Source organism: Cupressus sempervirens, chromosome 8 (genome assembly GCF_028749045.1).
Source record: "Cupressus sempervirens isolate cs-2001-9-10 chromosome 8, ASM2874904v1, whole genome shotgun sequence".
NCBI classification, from domain to species: domain Eukaryota; kingdom Viridiplantae; phylum Streptophyta; class Pinopsida; order Cupressales; family Cupressaceae; genus Cupressus; species Cupressus sempervirens.
The window spans coordinates 699,415,382-699,434,695 of NC_143125.1; the positions used below are offsets into that span (position 1 = coordinate 699,415,382).

The window sequence follows — 19,314 nt, forward strand, 5'->3', positions numbered from 1 at the left end:
TATTTGCATATAGTAATTAAATTATATAGTGTAAATATTATTTTTGACCCAATTAAGTGACATTTCCTCAAAAATCAATTAAACATGTGCTTAGTTGATCATTTAAGTAATGGACCTCCAAGAGTGTGTTTTGCACTAAAAATGTATGTAATGGACTTCCTACAGTTCATTTTGCATTGAAAACCTTCTTACATGTAATCCACTTTACTTGTAATTACATCTCAAGTCCACATTTTGGCTTTACAAAGTTCTAAATTGTCAAAAACATATTAAATATTGCATATTTTCAAAATATGTAATGACTTCTTGAGAGTGCGTTTATGAAGGATTGACTTTACTTGCAAGTTTCAAAATATGCAAAGAGCCTTGGAGAGTGCATTTTTGCACCACTTACATTAGTTTGTCAAGTTTCAAAATATGTAAAGGCACTCCAAGACTGTGTTTTGCATCTAAACTCCAAAAAACAAGTTCCAAAACACGTAATGAGGCTTGGAGAATGTGTTTTGCCTATTACGTGTTATTTAAAATATGTAAAAGCCTCCCAAGAATGCATTTTACATAAAAGACCAAAAAGACCATGTTTTTTCAAAATATGTAATGCATCTCCAAAAATGCGTTTGGACTCCCAATCCATGCATTTGCATCTTGATTCAACGTTTTTGCCTCCAAGAGCAAAAGCGTCCATGTTCTAGTCCCCAAGAGACGATTTTTTGGAAAGAAACTCTAGAATTGTCCATTATATCGCATGAAATCCATCCCACAAGGGGCATTTTTGGCATTTCCATGCTTAAAATGTCGAATCTCCTTGTCAAAACGTTGTTTTTCATTGCATTTTAAGGGTACGTTTTGGTAAAAAAAAGCCCAGATTTGGGCATTTCCAGCTTGCATTTCCATTAATGGCTGGTCGTTTTCAAGTTTGGAGGCACTCTATGTTATTATTGGAAGTCACTTTTTTGCATTCTAAGAGCAAAAATGATTCATGTAAAGACCCTTTGAGACCCTTTGAAATCCATCCCACAAGGGGCATTTTTGGCATTTCCATGCTTAAAATGTCGAATCTCCTTGTCAAAACGTTGTTTTTCATTGCATTTTAAGGGTACGTTTTGGTAAAAAAAAGCTCAGATTTGGGCATTTCCAGCTTGCATTTCCATTAATGGCTGGTCGTTTTCAAGTTTGGAGGCACTCTATGTTATTATTGGAAGTCACTTTTTTGCATTCTAAGAGCAAAAATGATTCATGTAAAGACCCTTTGAGACCACGTTTTTGATAAAAACGGGTTTTTCTTGAAGTTTTTTGCAAAAGCAATTTGCATTCAAAAGTGATCTTTGACCACGATTTTGGATATTCTATATGCAAAACGTCCATTCAATGCTCATTTTGGATTCATCATTTGCAATGTTGAAAGAGTCAAGTTACTTGCTTGTGGATTCGAAGTTGCAGGAGAATTTGTCTTCAAACCTATCAATCTTCCTATTTTAGCACTTTGATCTCTAAGTAAGTGGACATTTTCAACTTTGTTCATCAATTCATGTTTATTTTGCTATTTCCATGCATATTATGCCTTGTTATTGCACATTTGTCCAAATGTATGCCATGTGAAGTGCAAATTCTCTTTAAATAAGATGAAAACGTTGATTTTTAAGTGTTTGGAATTTCCTCAAATTCCAATTTCAAATTTGCATAGGAAAGTAGCTTGGTATTTGCCATGTTTGAGTTAAAACCGAAAGGTATGTTTTTTTTTTTGTGCTTGGTTTTTGTTTATTGCTTGTTGCTGTTTTGTTTTTCGAAAAGATTAAGGTTCTTTTCCAAGAATCCACAATCGTTCTTCATCATTCCACTTTCCAACTTTACATGCAAGTGCATCACTCCATTTCACCAATACATGCCAAAGCACATTGCATCCATTTATTTCATATGCAATTACATTCCAAGAGCAATTACATGTAGTTTCATCCTCCATCCGCATTTACATGTAAACTCACTCTCCATCCGAAATTACACGTAATTCCATCCTTCATATGTGTTTGCATGTAATCTCATCCATTGAACGTCATTACATGATTACATCAAGTCTAGATTACATGTAAATCCCTTTACCCTTGGTTATTGTGGGTTTCCCATTTGCTTTCCTTTCATGTTTTCCTTTTTGTTTTGTGGGGAAAACTATTAAGGGTGTGTCATCCTTGAATAGGGTAGAAGTGGCCATGTATGGGAGGAGGGTCTTAGTTGGACTCCAGGTCAATGCAGAGTCTCTTTTCATGATGAGGAGAGGGAGAAAGTAAGGTTTTATGGGCCTTTACTTGTCAATACAAACTGATTTTGGTTTGGGGAAATAAGGAGAGAAAGAACGAAAGTTCATTGTGATTATTAGTCTCGGAAGAGACATATGTTTGGTATTTTTGATTGACATCTCCTACCTTGGAAAAATCCACCTTTTCGCTACTCTTGGTTTAATAGGGAACCTATTTTGCAAGCCTTGGATGAGATTAGTTGTTAATTGTGTCAATGTGATTGAATCTGATTGTCACCCGATCAATTTCGGTTCTCTATAGTTATCTTTATGTAAATTTGCAAATTGCTTAGTTGATACCTTCATATGGAGCAAAACTAGATTCAAGGTTTTTTGGTGTTATTGAGTCCATTATCATGTAGACTTTCCTCGGGAAATATGATCCTGATGTATAAAATTTGGTAGTAGAAATGAAAACATGTTAAATGGATTTCATGGTAAATCCCTTGAAAATAGATTTTTTTAGGATGAATGCAGAAACATAGTGTTTCACAATTTATTGCTAACTTTATATATATAACGACAATGATATTGGGTTTTCCTCCCCGATTCTTTCCCAATTGAGCTTTTGAATCAGTTTTTTAATAAAATGATAGTTCTTTATAAGAGAAAAGTTTTATTGAATTATTATAATGTTTCAATAGTTCTCTCATTGTGATTATTGTTAGTAAATGGAAATAACAGATGCAGTTGTTAAATATTGATTTGTATCATATTGAAAATCCATCCCTTTGTAATTGGTATCAATCATGAAAGAACAAAGGATTGTTTTATTAAGCATTAGTCATAATATTGTATGAAGAAATCAAAATGAATTCTGGAAAGATTTACTTGAGTTCACTACTCGAATTCTATGATTGAAATGATGCACTTCCCTATAGTTGCACCTTAATTCTAAATATAATATTTAAATGTTAGACTAATATGTTTATAACCATATTAGAACTATTGCATTCTACCTTATAAATCACCCCAACCCATAAGGAAATAGAAATATACCATATAATTAGATCTAAAAACAAACACCTTATGTGAGAGAGAATAAAAATAAAAATAAAAATAAAAATAAAAATCTCTCACAAAAATATTTTCCAAAAAAGTGAAAAAAAGAACCTACAGGATGCTGGCCTTTGTATAGGATTTTTTTTTGAATTTTTTTTTCCCCCAATTTTATGACAGTCATTATATTAACAATAAATAAATAAACTTTGAATTATGCCTCAAGTCAATAGGAAAATATCTAAGTACATAAATATAAAACAACATATAAAACTTACCTTTTTCTCACCTTTTTCTCTTACCTTTGAAACTCACCTAATAAAACTTTTTACAATAACTCCACCCTCTCCAATCCCTTCCTTACCCACTCCATCATGCCACCTCACATAATTCCTTGGCATGCATACCATTCTTATCCCATGGGCGTTGACTTGGCCAAAAGTTGGGGGACTTGTAAAGGTTTTCAATTTTTTGAAACTTATAAACCTTGCCCTTCAAAATTTCAACACTAATACTTGCTTTTCAAGCTCCATATGTACAATGCAAGAACATGGCCTTGCAGGCCTTGGGCAATGTGGGGCAGGGATTATGTCAGCATTCTCCACCTTGGGGAACACCCAAACAAGTGGACAAGACATTTGCTTAGGAGTAAGGAGTGTAAGAGGAGTGTAGGAGCTAGTGGTAGGTAGATAGGCATGTTGGGATAATAAAAGTTAGTTAGGAGTGTATTAGTATGTGTTAAATTGTTAAATTGTAGTTACTTAGTGAATTTAGGATTTAGTAATTACTATTTATTAATTTGATCTGTTTATGTGTAAAAAGGTAGAGTTTAAATGGAGTTTTTTTTAAATAAGTGGTTTAGGAAGTAGATAGTTTAGTATTGGTATTTGTTATTCTTATTTAGTAGTTAAATGTTGTAAATGGGATATAGTAAATTTAATTTAGTTTTATTTAGCAATGTATTCTATGTTGTATTTGAATTTAAATTTATTTAACTTAGTGTTTATTGATGTGTACATAAGTTATAAAAGGAGTCAAGGGTTAGAAGTTATGTTAGGAAGTAAGGGCTATGACTTAGTGTAATTTCAAATGTTGAAATATTATGTGAAACTATATTATTTTAAATAATGTTTTATAATGTTTTCATGTATTTAATTATGGGTTTAATTAATTCGAATTGCTAGAGTTATAGGTTTGAAGGGTTCTTATGTAGATAACCTGATAGTGGTATAGGATTATGTTTTAAAGATGAAATGAATGTTGTATATGATTTAATGATGCGTATTTAATATTTTAATTATATTTAAATAGTTTATTATTACAGTCAAGATGAAGTATTAAGCAGATAGGTCAACTACTTAAAGATAAAGACTAGTTCACCTAGGGGAATGAATTGGCATATTGAAATGAATAGAAGGCAAAATAACACCTTAATGGAACTATGTTATTGATCATATGCAATGTTGTGAAATTCAATTTAACCAAGTAGGGTTGGTATACTCGTTAATTGAGGTTAAAACCCAAATGTACCCATGTTGTAGTATTCTCATGTCTTCATGTCGGGAATGAAAACTTGTGAATCAAACCTGACCTTAACTAGACCTATCTAACTCAAATTCAACATAGAAACTTGAAACATCCATAATGATTCTCAAATATGATGTCATACTTTAATTATGATTTGATTGATCATCTCATTCAACTTGAACTAAGTGTTTCTATAACATTAGGACTTAGGGTTTTGAACCCATGCAATGTGTTAGAATACTGACCCTATATCCCTATAAAATGTAATCCAAATTCAAATGGTTGTCTAACTCTTGTAACAAAGAATGAAATCCTCTATGAGTACTTCAACTTACCATTACCCTAATTGAGGATCTAATCAGAGACCGAAACTCTAGAACTCTTTAAACTAATTGTAAAACCTTGTAACTCAAAATTAATCTTGTCTTCATCTTTTTGCAACATATTCGATGGGTTGTATGTATTAAACATAGTTATTATTACCTTAAAAAAAATTCGTTGGTGCATTTTTGCCTTGATTTTTGGGCATGACATATAATTTTTCTTTAAAAAAAATTCGTGTATGAAGGAACCCAAAACAAACCTAACCTAGCCCCAACAAAATTTGAGCGAACAAAATTTGAACAAATGTTGAACTTGAATATCCAACCCGCATACGAACTAGAATCCGAACTGACAACTTAGATTATTCATGATTCATAATCCATATGCTAGCAATTATTTCATATCTTTACTTTGAAGAATTAATATATTCATTTGTTGCAATAATCCACAATAATTATTCTTTATCTAAAAGTTAAAACACTCACATTTACATAACCATTTACTTTTATTCTTAATTCATAATTTGCAAGTTCAAAGTTTCTTGTAATCTTTGCCATTTGGGAAACTTTCATTGCATTCATATTCATATCGATCCATTATAATTATCTTGGACATAAGTGATTTGTTTAGGATTAGTTATACCCGCCTTGGCCTTGCAGAGGACTCAAATCGAATTGATCGGTCTTGTCAAGTTGGCCATAATTGGTTGGATATCCATCATCGAATTGGCAAGGTTTGTAGGATTCCAATCTGCCATTTTGGGAACCAACAACTACAACAAAAACCTAACTGGAATCGACAAATGGGTGGTTCGCTGAATCAATTCCTCTTTTAAGGAATGATTTTACTCTAACAACTATTTGTGAAATAACAAAAGATATTTACTGCTACGATAATGTCAATAGCTTAGAAGTTGACATAACAACAAGTTTAAGATAATAGTTACAACTTATGCGATTGAAAATAAAAGCCCAAAGTCTCTTACTATCAATCCTCTTTGAATAAAGGTGAATAGCTAATAAGGCAAAGTCTCTTATCAACTATCTGATTTGAAATGATATACCAAGAATTAAGACACAAAATCTTTAACTCTTCATACTTGCAGCCACTATTAAACTAAAACAATCTTGTTTCGTAAAGCTTAAAGTCTTCAAGAACAAAATCAAATGCTCGAATGCTTCACAAAGAGAAAAGGAACAAAAATGAATTGATCAATGCAACATAAGAAACAAAGATCGATTACAAGCCTCAAAACAGAAAGTTTGAGAAAACTTACTTCTCTATTCACTTCAGAAATTTGCAACAAGAAATATAAAATTTTCAAGTTACAAGCTTAGCCTTTTTGATAAAGCAAAAGATGATTATTTACAATGAGCTCTCTCCTTCATATAGGAAAATAGGAGAGAGAAAGGTGGAGGGAAAAGGGAAATCCTCAACCAACTTGACATATTCTCTAACAAACTCCTAACTAACTAATTTGACTTATTCGAAGTTGCATGTCTAATGCGATTGAAACTTGACTGCATGAGCTGATTATACAGGGACATGTTAGCCTGTGTTTACAACATAATTGCTCTTTACATATAATCTTTGTCATCCTACCCTAAAGCATATGGAAAATTTGAACTGTTCACAGTCTCAACTATTCTTGCAAATTTTTGCAGTGAGTCACGCACAACTTCAGCATCGAGCTCACCAGTGTATTCAACAACCATTATGATCTTGTGGTACGGACTTGCTGCTTCCAAAATTTCTTTGCTAGAAACTCTCTTTTTGCTTTGTAGATCATCTAGTGAACTCTTCCAACTCGCAAATGTATTCATCACACTGATATTGAAATCATCTGCTTCAAGCTATAAGCAATTTGCTTCAGTGAACCTTGTAAGGATATCTTCTTCTTTCTTGAGTTAATTGTTTTTATTGATAACTCCACAGTATAGTTTTTTGTAGCATTCGGTGATCATGTCTTTTTGATTATTAATCTTGATCACTACTTCCTTTGCATCTTTTATGATGTTGTTGCAAGACATGTTCTTTGTTAGTCATCAGGTGAATGTATCATGATACATCTCAATAGATGAGATGACTTCATATTCACACAAGGCATTCAAATCAAATTCCATCATGCTCTTCCAAGCACCAATGTCTCCATCCAACAACTCTAATCGACGTTTAAGTGATTCTTGAATATCACTTAATTTGGTAGTAGTTTCCTTTCCATCCTGAATGACTTAAACTCCTTGTGACTCAATGTTGATGGCCTATTCATCTACAGTCCACGCCTTCTTCTTTATTCTTTCTGTGCTCTTGGAAGAAATAGGTTCTTATGGAGCCTAAATTTTGAATATTTTTTATCCCCCATTTATGTATTTTTCTAATCTTCTTTCCCTTTACCCTGTTTTGTATTTTTGATATACTTATCTTTGATTAATATTGTTCATCATCCCTAAGTATCATTTGAGTTGTTTCACTTCATGAGGCAATCTCAATATCATTGTTGTTTTAAGTTGCTTCGCTTATGTATTTTATAGCTTCTCTTGCTGATGCTGATATCTTATTGTAAATATTTTTCATCTCAAATTAAAGCATGGAGGTGTAAAAAGAGGGAGAAAATCAAGGCAAATAAACTTGGTTATGTTATGGACCATGAGAAGTTTCTTTTGATGCATTTCAGACCTACTATAGAATTAGAGTATATACAGTTGAAGATCAAATTGAGAATATAGTTAATGAATCATATACAGTGACAGAAGATGGTTCATTTTCAGCCAAAATGTATGTAACTAAGAAGCATTGAATATGAAGGGAGATTAAAAGATGTATTGTCCTTTTCTTATTCAATACACAACATCAATGAGGAATTAAATACACTAGTGTGCATCACAGGTCTGTCAAAGTGATGTTGCAGTCATGATATGATAACAGATTAAAGGAAACATGTTTCTCACTGGATAGTGCAGAATCGTGGGTATTAAAACTGTGTTAGTGAAGAGCCATAATTAGAATATGGAGATCGCTGGTTTGGCTGAGTCTTACCTTACCGTTCCCACACTGAATATACAGTGGATATGATGACAATAATCTTAAAGAAAATATTTAACAAAAGAGCCATTACCTATATTCAGAGCCTTGTTAAAGAAGCAGTGAGTTTTGTTGGTCTTCATCACTCGCAATTATGAAGTATGCTGTTTGAAGGGAAACTTAAATCCAACTCCAAAGTCAGATTATAGCTGTGGTATATCGGAGTCAACTTGTTTCCGGAACCCACTGACAGGCACTACTTGGTTCTGATTTCATCTTCAGACCCGATAAGAGAGAGTAGAGTGCAGAAATACGTGCACCAATGATCTTATATGTGTTTCCAATAATAATCACATGTATCAAGGACCGAGCAAAGAACTTACAGCATAAATTTTTAGTGCAATAAGTTATTATAGTCACTTGGTTCCAATATTGATTTGTAGCTGGACTCATGCTGAGCCTTTTCGAACTTGATGATAGGAGCAAGAGGATAGTATAAAGGTGTGCCACTGATAAGGGAAAATTTGTTGATTTGGGGAGTTGTGACGTTGTTTCATTTGTGCTGCCAATGCACTTTTGTGGTCATGGAGAATCTAGCACCCATTGTTCGCAAGGCCTTCTGAGCGGTGGAATGGTGATATTTATTTTCAATCATTTTAAATATCTTGCACCTAACAATGGTTTGTGTTTGATGCAGGTTAGTAATGTGTCAGACGGAGTTTGCCTATGCAATGAGAATTCACATGCGATGCCATATAAAAGACTGAAGAAACAATGTCTTTGTTTGATCCTGACACCTGATATATCTAGCAAATAAATGCGAGGAGGACAATATGCCCGATGGAACACACTTAGAGAATGAAGAACATATGCGATGGAAGATTCATGCATTTAACTAGGCCTATTTAAACCGAATTTTGTAGTCGTTAAACATAAAGGCATTTACTCACTAAACTCCCAATTATATTTACTTAGGAATTAAAGTATTTTATAATTGGTTTGTTATTTGTTTTCAAAAGGTGTAATGGTTGGGTAAATGCCCCTCCATAGATTATAAATAGGAGATATAAAATCAAACAAGGGACAATTCATATTCATATTCATATACAATTCTTTAATTTTTTGCATACTATATGCACTTTGATATATTATTCTCTCATTAACAAAGAAATAGATTTTTGAACTAAGCCTATGGGATGTTGAATTATTGAGTACTTTTATATGTGCGATTCTGGAGTCAAACTGCATTGGATGGATCATCTGTAAGGAGTGTCTTTAGTGCAATTTTATTTCCAGCATGATCAATAAGAAATATTTATTTTATTTTATTTGCATGAAGCTTTAGAGTTGAAATGTCATATAGTTTCGTCCTTTCTATTCATTTTAAAAATTCTATAAATAATTTATATGATAGATAAGTGGATAGGATCAATTATAGCATTTTAAAATCAAACATCATAGATTTTGAGAAATATTTAATTGTTTCCAAATCTGTTTGGTTTGTCTCCGAACCACATGAGTTAAAATACATTCTAGACTCTTTTAAAATTGCGTCCATATATTTGATTTGTTGCATCTTGATTATTAAATTGTTTATAATTGATGTGCACAAAATTTTATAAAGTTGTATGTAATAACTTATAATACTGACTCTATTGCCCTTTTATTTCGGCACTGGTCTTTATATTTTTCGTAATTCATAATCCATATGTTGGCAATTATTTCAAATCTTTCCTTCGAAGAATTAATATAATCATTTGTTGCATTAATCCATACTTATTCTTATTTTAAAAACATTCACATATTCATTTATTATTCTAAGTTCATAATTTGCGAGTTTAAAAGTTTTCTATAATTCTTGCCATTTGGGAAACTTTCGTTGTATTCACATTCTAACCAATTTGCTATAAGTATCTTGGACCTTAGTGATTTGTTCAAGATTAAGTGCACCATGTAAAATTCCCAATCGGCTTCCAACTTGTATGGTTGAACACAACTTATTTTCTTTGCAATTTTGAACAATATATAAAGTATTTGCTTTATTTTCTATTAAAATCAGATTCTAACAATAACTTGAAGTTTGAAAAGATAATGGATAATAACCAGTTAACATTTTATTTATTTCTACAAATTCTTTGAAGACATACATTTAAATCACAAAATAAAGATAAGGCACTTGGTTCGCAATTATATGAAACCAAATCGTGACCCAACATTCCCTTAATTGTCAACAAGCCGCTGTAGAAGAAAGTCGGCCTTTGCCAGTTCACGACAATGCCAAATAGCTTTGAAAATTATGGGAGGTAGGAAGACCAAAAGTAGACGTGAATCCCTGTTTTACTAGGCATGAATTAGCTGGAAAATAACGCAGGTCTCCAATAACGCCTCACAATCCTTGAGAGCCGCCCAAACTCAGTAATGAGGGTAGCTAATGACATCTAGGCTTTAGTATGGTTGAGGTCTAGCACAATCTGCCTGCGTACAACCCTAGCCGCAGGTATTGACAGAATAACATACCCACGATATTAATATCTTACTCCAATTCAGCTTCTCAGATTGAGAACATGAGTCTCCACACTTCCTAGAATAACTCAGTAGCAGGATTCTCCCAGCCACAGTTGAACACAGTAGGAGAATTAGATAATTGTATACTTAAGCACAATTATCAAATGAAAGAACTCCAAATTTCTTCAAACCCCAGGTAGTCAATATGAACAATTAAAATATATTAAATCAAGATGATCTCTCCACAACAAAAAGCTGCATTTATAACACAAATTAAATCATCCAGCTTCACTCTCACTCTTTCTGCTTAAAAAGCAACATTATAATATAAAGTTATAACACTTTATAATATAAAGTACTTATGCTTTATTAAATGTGAATTAAATCATTAGCCAACAAACACACCGATAAGGACTTTTAACAAAGAATTCCTAGAGAGATCAAATATCCAAAACTAGAGGGTCCGTCTTGTTGCATCGCTCAGTCCAAAAATAGCAACTGACCAAAGTGACTTACTAAAAATAGTAAGTCCCAAAATAGCAATCTCACGTCAAAGACTCCCAAAACCATACATCAGCTCCCAAAACCATACATCAGCTCACAAGGGTTGTGATAATGAGTTGACAAACCCACACTTTGGAGACTTGCTAAATCGGGGACATTACACACCCGCCTTGGCCTTATAGAGCTAGAAGTGTAGGGATTTTGTATTACATTGTTCAGTTCCGTCAAATTGGCCATAATCGGTTGGATATCCCAACATCGGGTTGGTAAGACTCATAGGATTCCAATCTGCGGTTTTGGGAACCAACAGGTTCAACACTTAAGAAATATTACTTTATCTTTTCAATTGTTTCCAGAAGATGTGCATTCTCTCTCTTTAGCATATTTTTCCTTTCCCATAACTTTTCATTTTTCTGGGCTAATGAGTGTAGTACATCTTGAGCATGTTGTCGACAACTCAAACGAGTTTGCTTCCCAAGCTCGATTCTAGAGAAATTGTAATTGACAGTTTGCATTTCTTTTGCTGGTTTTCAACAAGAGGTTCAACAACTTCTGCATACTCAATGGTGTTGTCATCAACCACAACCTGAGAAACTGTTTTAGCATTCTTGTTCTTTGAAACCTTTGGTCGGAGAACTTGCCTATCAATCTTTTCTTGTGGGATTTCTTCTTTCTTTCACTTTTGTGGGATTGCGCTTAGCTATAGGGTAAGCCTTAAAGAAGATGTTTCAGTTATAATAGACTTCACCATGGTCCGTACCGGATTATCTTGTATAATAGTAGTGACTATGGCAGGAATCTTTGTTTGAATGGTCATAGGTGTCGGAGTACTATGTGTAACCTCATTTATGAATTGCTCAAACTGAGTTGAGGTTACATCAATCAATGCCATGGATTGAGTTGAAGCAGAAGGGATTGACATAGTATATGCATCAAACACATTCTCATAATTATACCGATCACCTTTTGTTTTTACTGCAGGTGCAGCTAAGGACATAGGTTGTACTAGAGTCACTATTACAACGTCAAAATGCATCTAATGCCATGCTCAAAGGTAAATTAGGGGAATCATCTGATGAAGGTGCTGAGTTTGGAAGAGTTGCAGTTATGTGAACCTCTGTAGAAGGTGGAACTGAGACTACGAGTTCCTTTGAGGCTTACCCCATAGCTGAACTGTATCATCATCACTGGAGTCAATCTTGATTGCTCGACATTCCATTTCTTTTACCTCGAATACTCTTCCAATGATCTTTCCTCCTCTAATTGTGAGCTTTAGTAAACATTGAGTAGTAGGCTCAATTGCTAAAGATGAAGTTCCATCCTTTCCTTTAACCCTTATCTTTGTCATCATACCAATCAGACCAGCATAATCAAAATCTTATCTGGGCTTGCTTTTAATGCATTTGAGACGTCTCTTCTTCAACCAAATATTGGTATTAGCAAGGATAGGCTGAAAACGATCCCAAATAGAGGTGTTCTCCTTACTTGACCATGTAGGAGGAAGAATAGGCAGCTTTTCTATTCGATGCTAATCATAGTAAGGATCTAGAATATGATCATCATCCTCATCCCCATCAGGGATTGATGAAAGGTTGAAGTCTACTATTTGCTTCAATGTCAACTGACTTTGATCCAAATGCCGAATGTCCACCTCAATATGCACATCAATCTAGAAATCTTCAAGTGGGTATACATGTATGAACTGCTTCATCATCTTATCATTTAGTCCTCTCCAATCAAAACAACTCCTTGCCATGAAGTTCTTTAGAGTGATTCTTTGAAGTTTGAACTCCATGTTCTTGGCTTTTGGTACAATGTCTATTGAATATCCACCAATCTTCAAAGGATTTCTCGAAGAAATTCCTACTTGTGATCTATGCAAGTTGGATTGGTAAGCCAATATCTCCATTAGTTGTCTGGCTAGCTCCATGAGTACAATCTTGTTTGTAGGATATCTGGGTAGAGTGTATGGTTCTCCTTTGAAATATCCAACTCGCAGATATGTGAAGTTAGGAAACTGTAGGAACATGCAACCATACTCATTGATTTTTTTCCATGCTTCATTAGAAATGCGCTTGTTGGGGAGTTCCTTGTCAAACAAGTACATGTAATGCCCAAAGAAGACATATTGTACTCTACGATAGTGAATCTAGCTTTGCTTGAGAGGCAATTGATCATAATACTCTCGAACATGTACCAATGATCTGTCACCTTTGGTTGATAGGCCTGACAAAGAACCCAAGGCAGCAGCAATATACACCATGTAAGAATTCATGTTGAATACTCTGGTGTCTTTCAAACTCACCAATTGTTCAGATATTCAATCACTTATCAATTTTTCTTAGAATACGTTCATTTTTGTTCTTATGGTGAGGTGAATATACTTGTACATTCAAGGCTTCAAAACATTTGAATTATTGAGTCCAGCTAGGCAACTAAGCAAATGTGATGAGATCATTAATCTCCTCCTTCAAATCACGACAACACGCCCTTTGGCCATCTAACAAGATTCAACCTCTTAATGATCAACTGATTGACATTAACATACTTGCAACATTGAGCCATGTCATTGTTCCATCTTTCTAATGTTTTCTGTTTGGTAATATTGGTTACCATTGGAGTACGACGAACATGAAAGATGCAATCAATAGGTTTTGGATCAAGACTAATGATCGTGTTACCATCTTGATCTTTGATAGTTTTGGAAGTCACATGAAAGTGTTTGTTGCATGCAAGAATGGACTTGGGTTCATGAGCCACCAAGGGAAAAGTGGATCACAAGTGTATATTACTTTTGTGAGGAAATCTTCAATGTTCATATGTGATATATCAGTATCACGAACCTCCTCAGTGTAAGAAGTCACTTGAGATGGCGGGATGGAGTTATGGTACTGATCATACTGGTACTTCATCTCCTTCTTGTCTTTGCTTTTTGCTGGTGGAATCTCCTTTGATATTGCATAATGGTTTTCTTGTATAATTGTTACATGAAAATTCCATAGTGCAAGAACAAAGATTTGATGTGTGAAAACATGAATTGTGGGCAAGGTATGGATAGGGAGAATGGATGGAATGGTTGTGGGTAGCAAATAAACAAATGGGTCAAGTTCAAAGTGGCTCAAATATTTCTAGAAAAGCCAAAAATGGGTTTTTCTGGGTGCATTACATATGCAAACAGTGAGCTTTAAAACTTAGTGAAATGGAAGCATAGCATGCTTTAATAGATATAAGTCATGTTATTTATCCAACAAGCATGTGGGAAATTCTTATTCAACCATAGGGCAGCCATATGGAGATCCATGGAATGCATATTGCTGGGAATTCCACTTCCATTCTCATTTGGGGAAATGAAGAACTTGTCTTCCCTTAGAACGAGAGTTTACCCTGATTGCATATGCAAGTAAATGAAACCTTGCACATGCAACTTACAGAAGTAGATGGAAGAAAGAGGAGGAGCAACATGTATACAAAAACTATGTAAATCTGAAAATGGAAATTGTAAGATTTGCAACAAGACTTTCAACAAGAAGGAAATGCCTTAGAAAAATAAGAGAGAAACATACCTCACTTCACCAACCACAAAAGAACATGATTTGTTTATTATTACAAGACTTATATAGATTTCGAATTTCAAACCTTAGAAATAGTCAAGGTTCAAATTTGGACAAGTTTAGATAGTTAGAGAGATAAAATGCCCAAAATTTGCATCAAACTTTGACTTGGCAATGCCATGTGCAATGACTTTGAACAATGACTTCTAGGGCAAATTTCTAAGCTAGAAATAAAAAACATACCCTAGGAAGCTTTTTGGAAAGATTTGAAACTGAAAATCATGAAGAAATGTAGCATTTTTGGTAGAAAATGTGCCCTAGACCGGCTGTTTATGGCCAAATGCATGTGTTGAAGAACATGCTTTCACTCCCAAATTCGCCACTTCTCAAAAACACCCAAAAATACCCTTTTTTGGTCAAAACGTGACTTTTTTTGAAGGAAAACACTTGACAATGTGTTGCTAATACATGGACGCAGCTTTAGATTACATTAACACATGAAATAAATGCTAAAAACCCGCTCAAAATAAAGCTGGAAATTAAAACTCATTTCTAGAGATGCAAAACACGTTTAATATAATTTGGTTCTTCTCCAAAAATTGCCACTTAGCCTTCAAATAGAAGAAAACACACCTCCTATGAGCAAATACATGCATTTAAAATCATGCAATAGCATGTAAAACCGCCACCATGGTCTTGATTTTCTCAAACGCTGCTTTGGACGCATTTTTGGGAGGCATTTGCAAATATAAAAATGTATGCAAAGAGTTATCAAATCTCCACTTAGCCTTCATAAAGGAAAACACATAATTAGGGAGCAAACACATGTATAATAACAAATGCAATAGAAAGTCAAATCGCCACTTTGCATCTTATATACAAATGCCTTCGTTAGACACGTTTTTGAGGGCATTAAGCACATTTTAAAACTCGTGCAATTGATCCAAAAATTGCCATTATGCCTTGGTGGTAATGAAAATCATGCAAAACACACTTCTCATGTTAATTAACATGTTTTAAAAGACATGTAATTGATCCAAAAATCGCCACTTTGGCTTAAGCCAACTAGAAATGAGTTTTTAAATGTCACATACACATGCAATTAGGTCCAAAATCACCACTTATCTCTTTGTTAAGTGAAAACTCACTTTAGACATGCATTGACATGTTATAAAAACATGCAATTTGATTTTAAAGGTCCATTAAGTGATAATTTTAGCAGATGTATATGCAATGGGTCTTAGAAACTCCATTTGAATGCATTAAAAGATATCAAAAAAGTTATACATGCAACAACATATGTAAATGGCTTAGAATTTCCCACTTACATCAATCAAATAAGTTTTAAATATGCAAATACATATTAAAAACCCATTTAACACATTAAAATGTGTTATTGCATTGAAAAACTCTATTTAATTTAATGTTGGGACTTATATTTTATTGGAAGTGAGTTTCCACATAATGATTTGCATGTTGATATATACAATGAGTAATGAAAATCCCACTTTTAAGCATTGAAATTGTTTTATGTAATTAAATTTAATATTTAACTATAGTTTTCAATAAAGTAACATGAAAATAGACTTGAAATAAGGCTAATTTCATAAAACATTAAAAACTATGGTCAAATCAACTCAGAATGAGTTGAAATTTTAAAATGGATAACAAAACCCTCCTTAAATATTAAATATAATTGTATATCATGCATTTACCAATAAAAAACCCATTTTTATGAAGTTTTTTAATTGAGATATGCAATTGTCTTGAAAAAGCCCCACTTTAACTTTTATAACTTGAGTTAGAAAACTCCAATTTTGACCTAAGTTAGCTCAAAATGAGCGGAACTCCAAGGGCTATTCACTTAAGGAAAAAACAAGTCTAAAAACTATTTACAACACAAAAAAAAATGAAATTTGCCAAAAATAAAGCATTTGTAGTCAGAAAAGAAAAACTCTTACTAGCAAACAATTTGGGATTCAACTCGACGGAAGCCTTCAAAAGAAATGCAAGATAGAGAAACACTGAGTTTAATTCAGGAATAATGAATTGTCTTTATGATACTTTATCAATACATTAAAACTAAGAGAGGACGCACCTACAAATGCATAAGAAAATTGCGTAGGGTTGCCCCAATTTAATGCAGTTGAGATAAACATCTGCACTAGTTCTTATGGCATAGCCTTTATAGTATGATGGTCCAGCTCCACAATAATGTTTTAAGGTACTCTTCTTCATTACTGGAGAGGGTGCAACTGCAGATAGTGCTTAATGATTGTTCTCCTTACAAAATATTCCTATTGATATGAAATCAGTGAAATGTAACCTAAATGATGGAATAGCCAATCCAATTTACAAATATGAATGTTTTTTCTTTAGATTAATTCCTGACAGCCTTCTCATGCGGTACAAGGTGATTCTCTCCAATTTTACTTGGAAATTGTCAGAAAAATTTAACAAGCTGGCGTTCTTTGAATATTCTTACTCTAATGTGAAAAGTGGAAATGCTCATGATGCTCATGACAGATCAAAAAGTGTACAACTTAACTCAAGCAGTGTATTCGGAATATCATAATCACTTCTTACATTGAAATGCCCTATTTTCTTATTCAATTGAATTGAAAAGCACCCAAGCATGTGCCTATCATAGATCTCAAAATCAAAATTTACCTAAATTTAAATTGTTGATGTTTGCAATTTATGCCAGATTGCTTTACATGAAAGTTATTGACTTATGATAAGAGAAGGCTGCAAATGGGTTTAAATCTGCTAGTCTTGTGGGGTCTATCACTTTAAGTTTACATGGGTCGATCTGTCCTTTGTAATGTGCGTCTGTTTTTTAGGGCATAGTGATTGCTAAACCCGTGTGTCCTCATTTATAAAGATCGCTTCTTATGACTAGATAAGCTCCTTTTTTTCTCATGTTCATTACATTGCATCTTTTCATTATTTACATGTAACTGTGGTTGAATGTCCCTAACCTTTTTGAAGCCTCTAAAAAAAAATATTCATGTGCCAGGCTTTTGATCCAGCAACTAATGCTTATCACAGGACACGTTTCTTATGCTTCTAGTTTTTGTCAATGACTTATGCAGCAAGTTTATCTAATGCCAATCTTACATATGAATGTTGTGGTTGAAATAATAAGGTTTATTTATGTCTTCCAAGAAAATAATATTAATGAGTTACTTTTGCTTTCTAGTTGCAAGCGAAAGCAAGTTCAGAAGGTTCAGACATTGAGGGCATTAGGCAACCTTTTATTACTCCAGTGGAAACAAAAGAAGTATTTACTTGGTCCTCGCTCATTTTACCGTAAGTCTGCTTAATGGCAATCAATTTTCTATTTCACATTTCAAAGTTTTCTCAAATGGAGAACTATGAGGGACCTTCTGATTTCATAGCTTCATGATTGTTTATTATAATTCAATTTTCTATGATAATTCAATTGCAAAATCCTTCATGAGCACTTCCATTCTATATAGGCTAACTAGTAGGCTCTGCTATCTATAAAGTGGGTTGCTACAATATAAATATTAATAAGTCAGGATACACATACACACACCTCTTCTATCAACTTCATTGGCCTCATTTAGGTTATGTCCCACTGAAAGTGGATTTGTTAGTTCATCAGACATCCAATCCAGCATTCATCATTTGTACATATGGTTATGTAATCTTGGGGATTTGAACATAAAGTTTCTACAGCAGATGCCTTGATGAACTAGTAGCTGAACTCAATCCATTTGAAATGATATTGTTCAGTTTCTTGTGCAGATTTATAATAATATTTTAATAAAAATAATATTTTTTGTTCTGTGAAAAAATGAGTTTATAGTGATTTTTGTTTGGCAAAATGTGAGCCTCAGGTTTTATTACTTATTTATAAAAGGAAAATATGTTTACAAATATGGAGGATAACTACAGAAATCCTTGTTTAAACAAGAGTCAGAGCTGCTATTTTTGCTTAGATATTTGGTTGAGTATAAAACAAGTGATTCTAAAAGCTACAAAGAAAAATGGAGAAGGGTAAATAAAGACAATTATAGAAACTGGAAGAGCTTCTTGCAGGAAAAAAAGAGGAGATATCTGATTGTCAAGAGTGAAGTGGAGAAGAGCCTTTGAAGGGACGTGGTAGAGACTGTATATCTATTGTTGGACCAAGAATATTGAATCGCTTTCTCTTGTTGCATTTGTCTCCCCATTATACAATCACAATGGTCATAGTGTTGCTGCAGCCAACCTCCTTTACCAAAGCCTTAATGCGAGCAGTGATGATGCCTTGTAAATTAATGAGCTCTATTGATAGCTTCAGTGCATTACTTCAATTAGTTGAATCCTTTGGTTCTCATTTTGAGGAGCTTTTAAATTGCTTCAGCTCAGCTTTGAAAGCCCATGACATTTTGGCAAATAAGTTAAAATATCCAGTTCATTTGACCAAGGAATTTTGCATCAATCGCTGATTGGTATTTTTCTCTTGGATGTATGATATCACTTGAGAGTTTCTTGTTCTTTAGCCTCTTTGGCAGCAAGAACCTTGGAAGGAGTCATTGCTATTTGGTTGACATGAGGGTGGGGTGGTAAGGTAGATAGGTG

At 33.7% G+C, this 19,314-nt stretch overlaps 1 protein-coding gene across 1 annotated transcript in view; it reads left to right on the forward strand.

The window, feature by feature from the left end:
- The window catches only part of LOC149544373 (D-xylose-proton symporter-like 2), a 205,550-nt gene that overhangs the window by 11,133 nt on the left and 175,103 nt on the right, over positions 1–19,314 (forward strand). Inside the window, exon 2 of the mRNA XM_089798807.1 lies at positions 17,924–18,033. Within this exon, the coding sequence (XP_089654933.1) occupies positions 17,924–18,033 (110 nt within the window). The remainder of the gene's footprint in view (positions 1–17,923; positions 18,034–19,314) is intronic.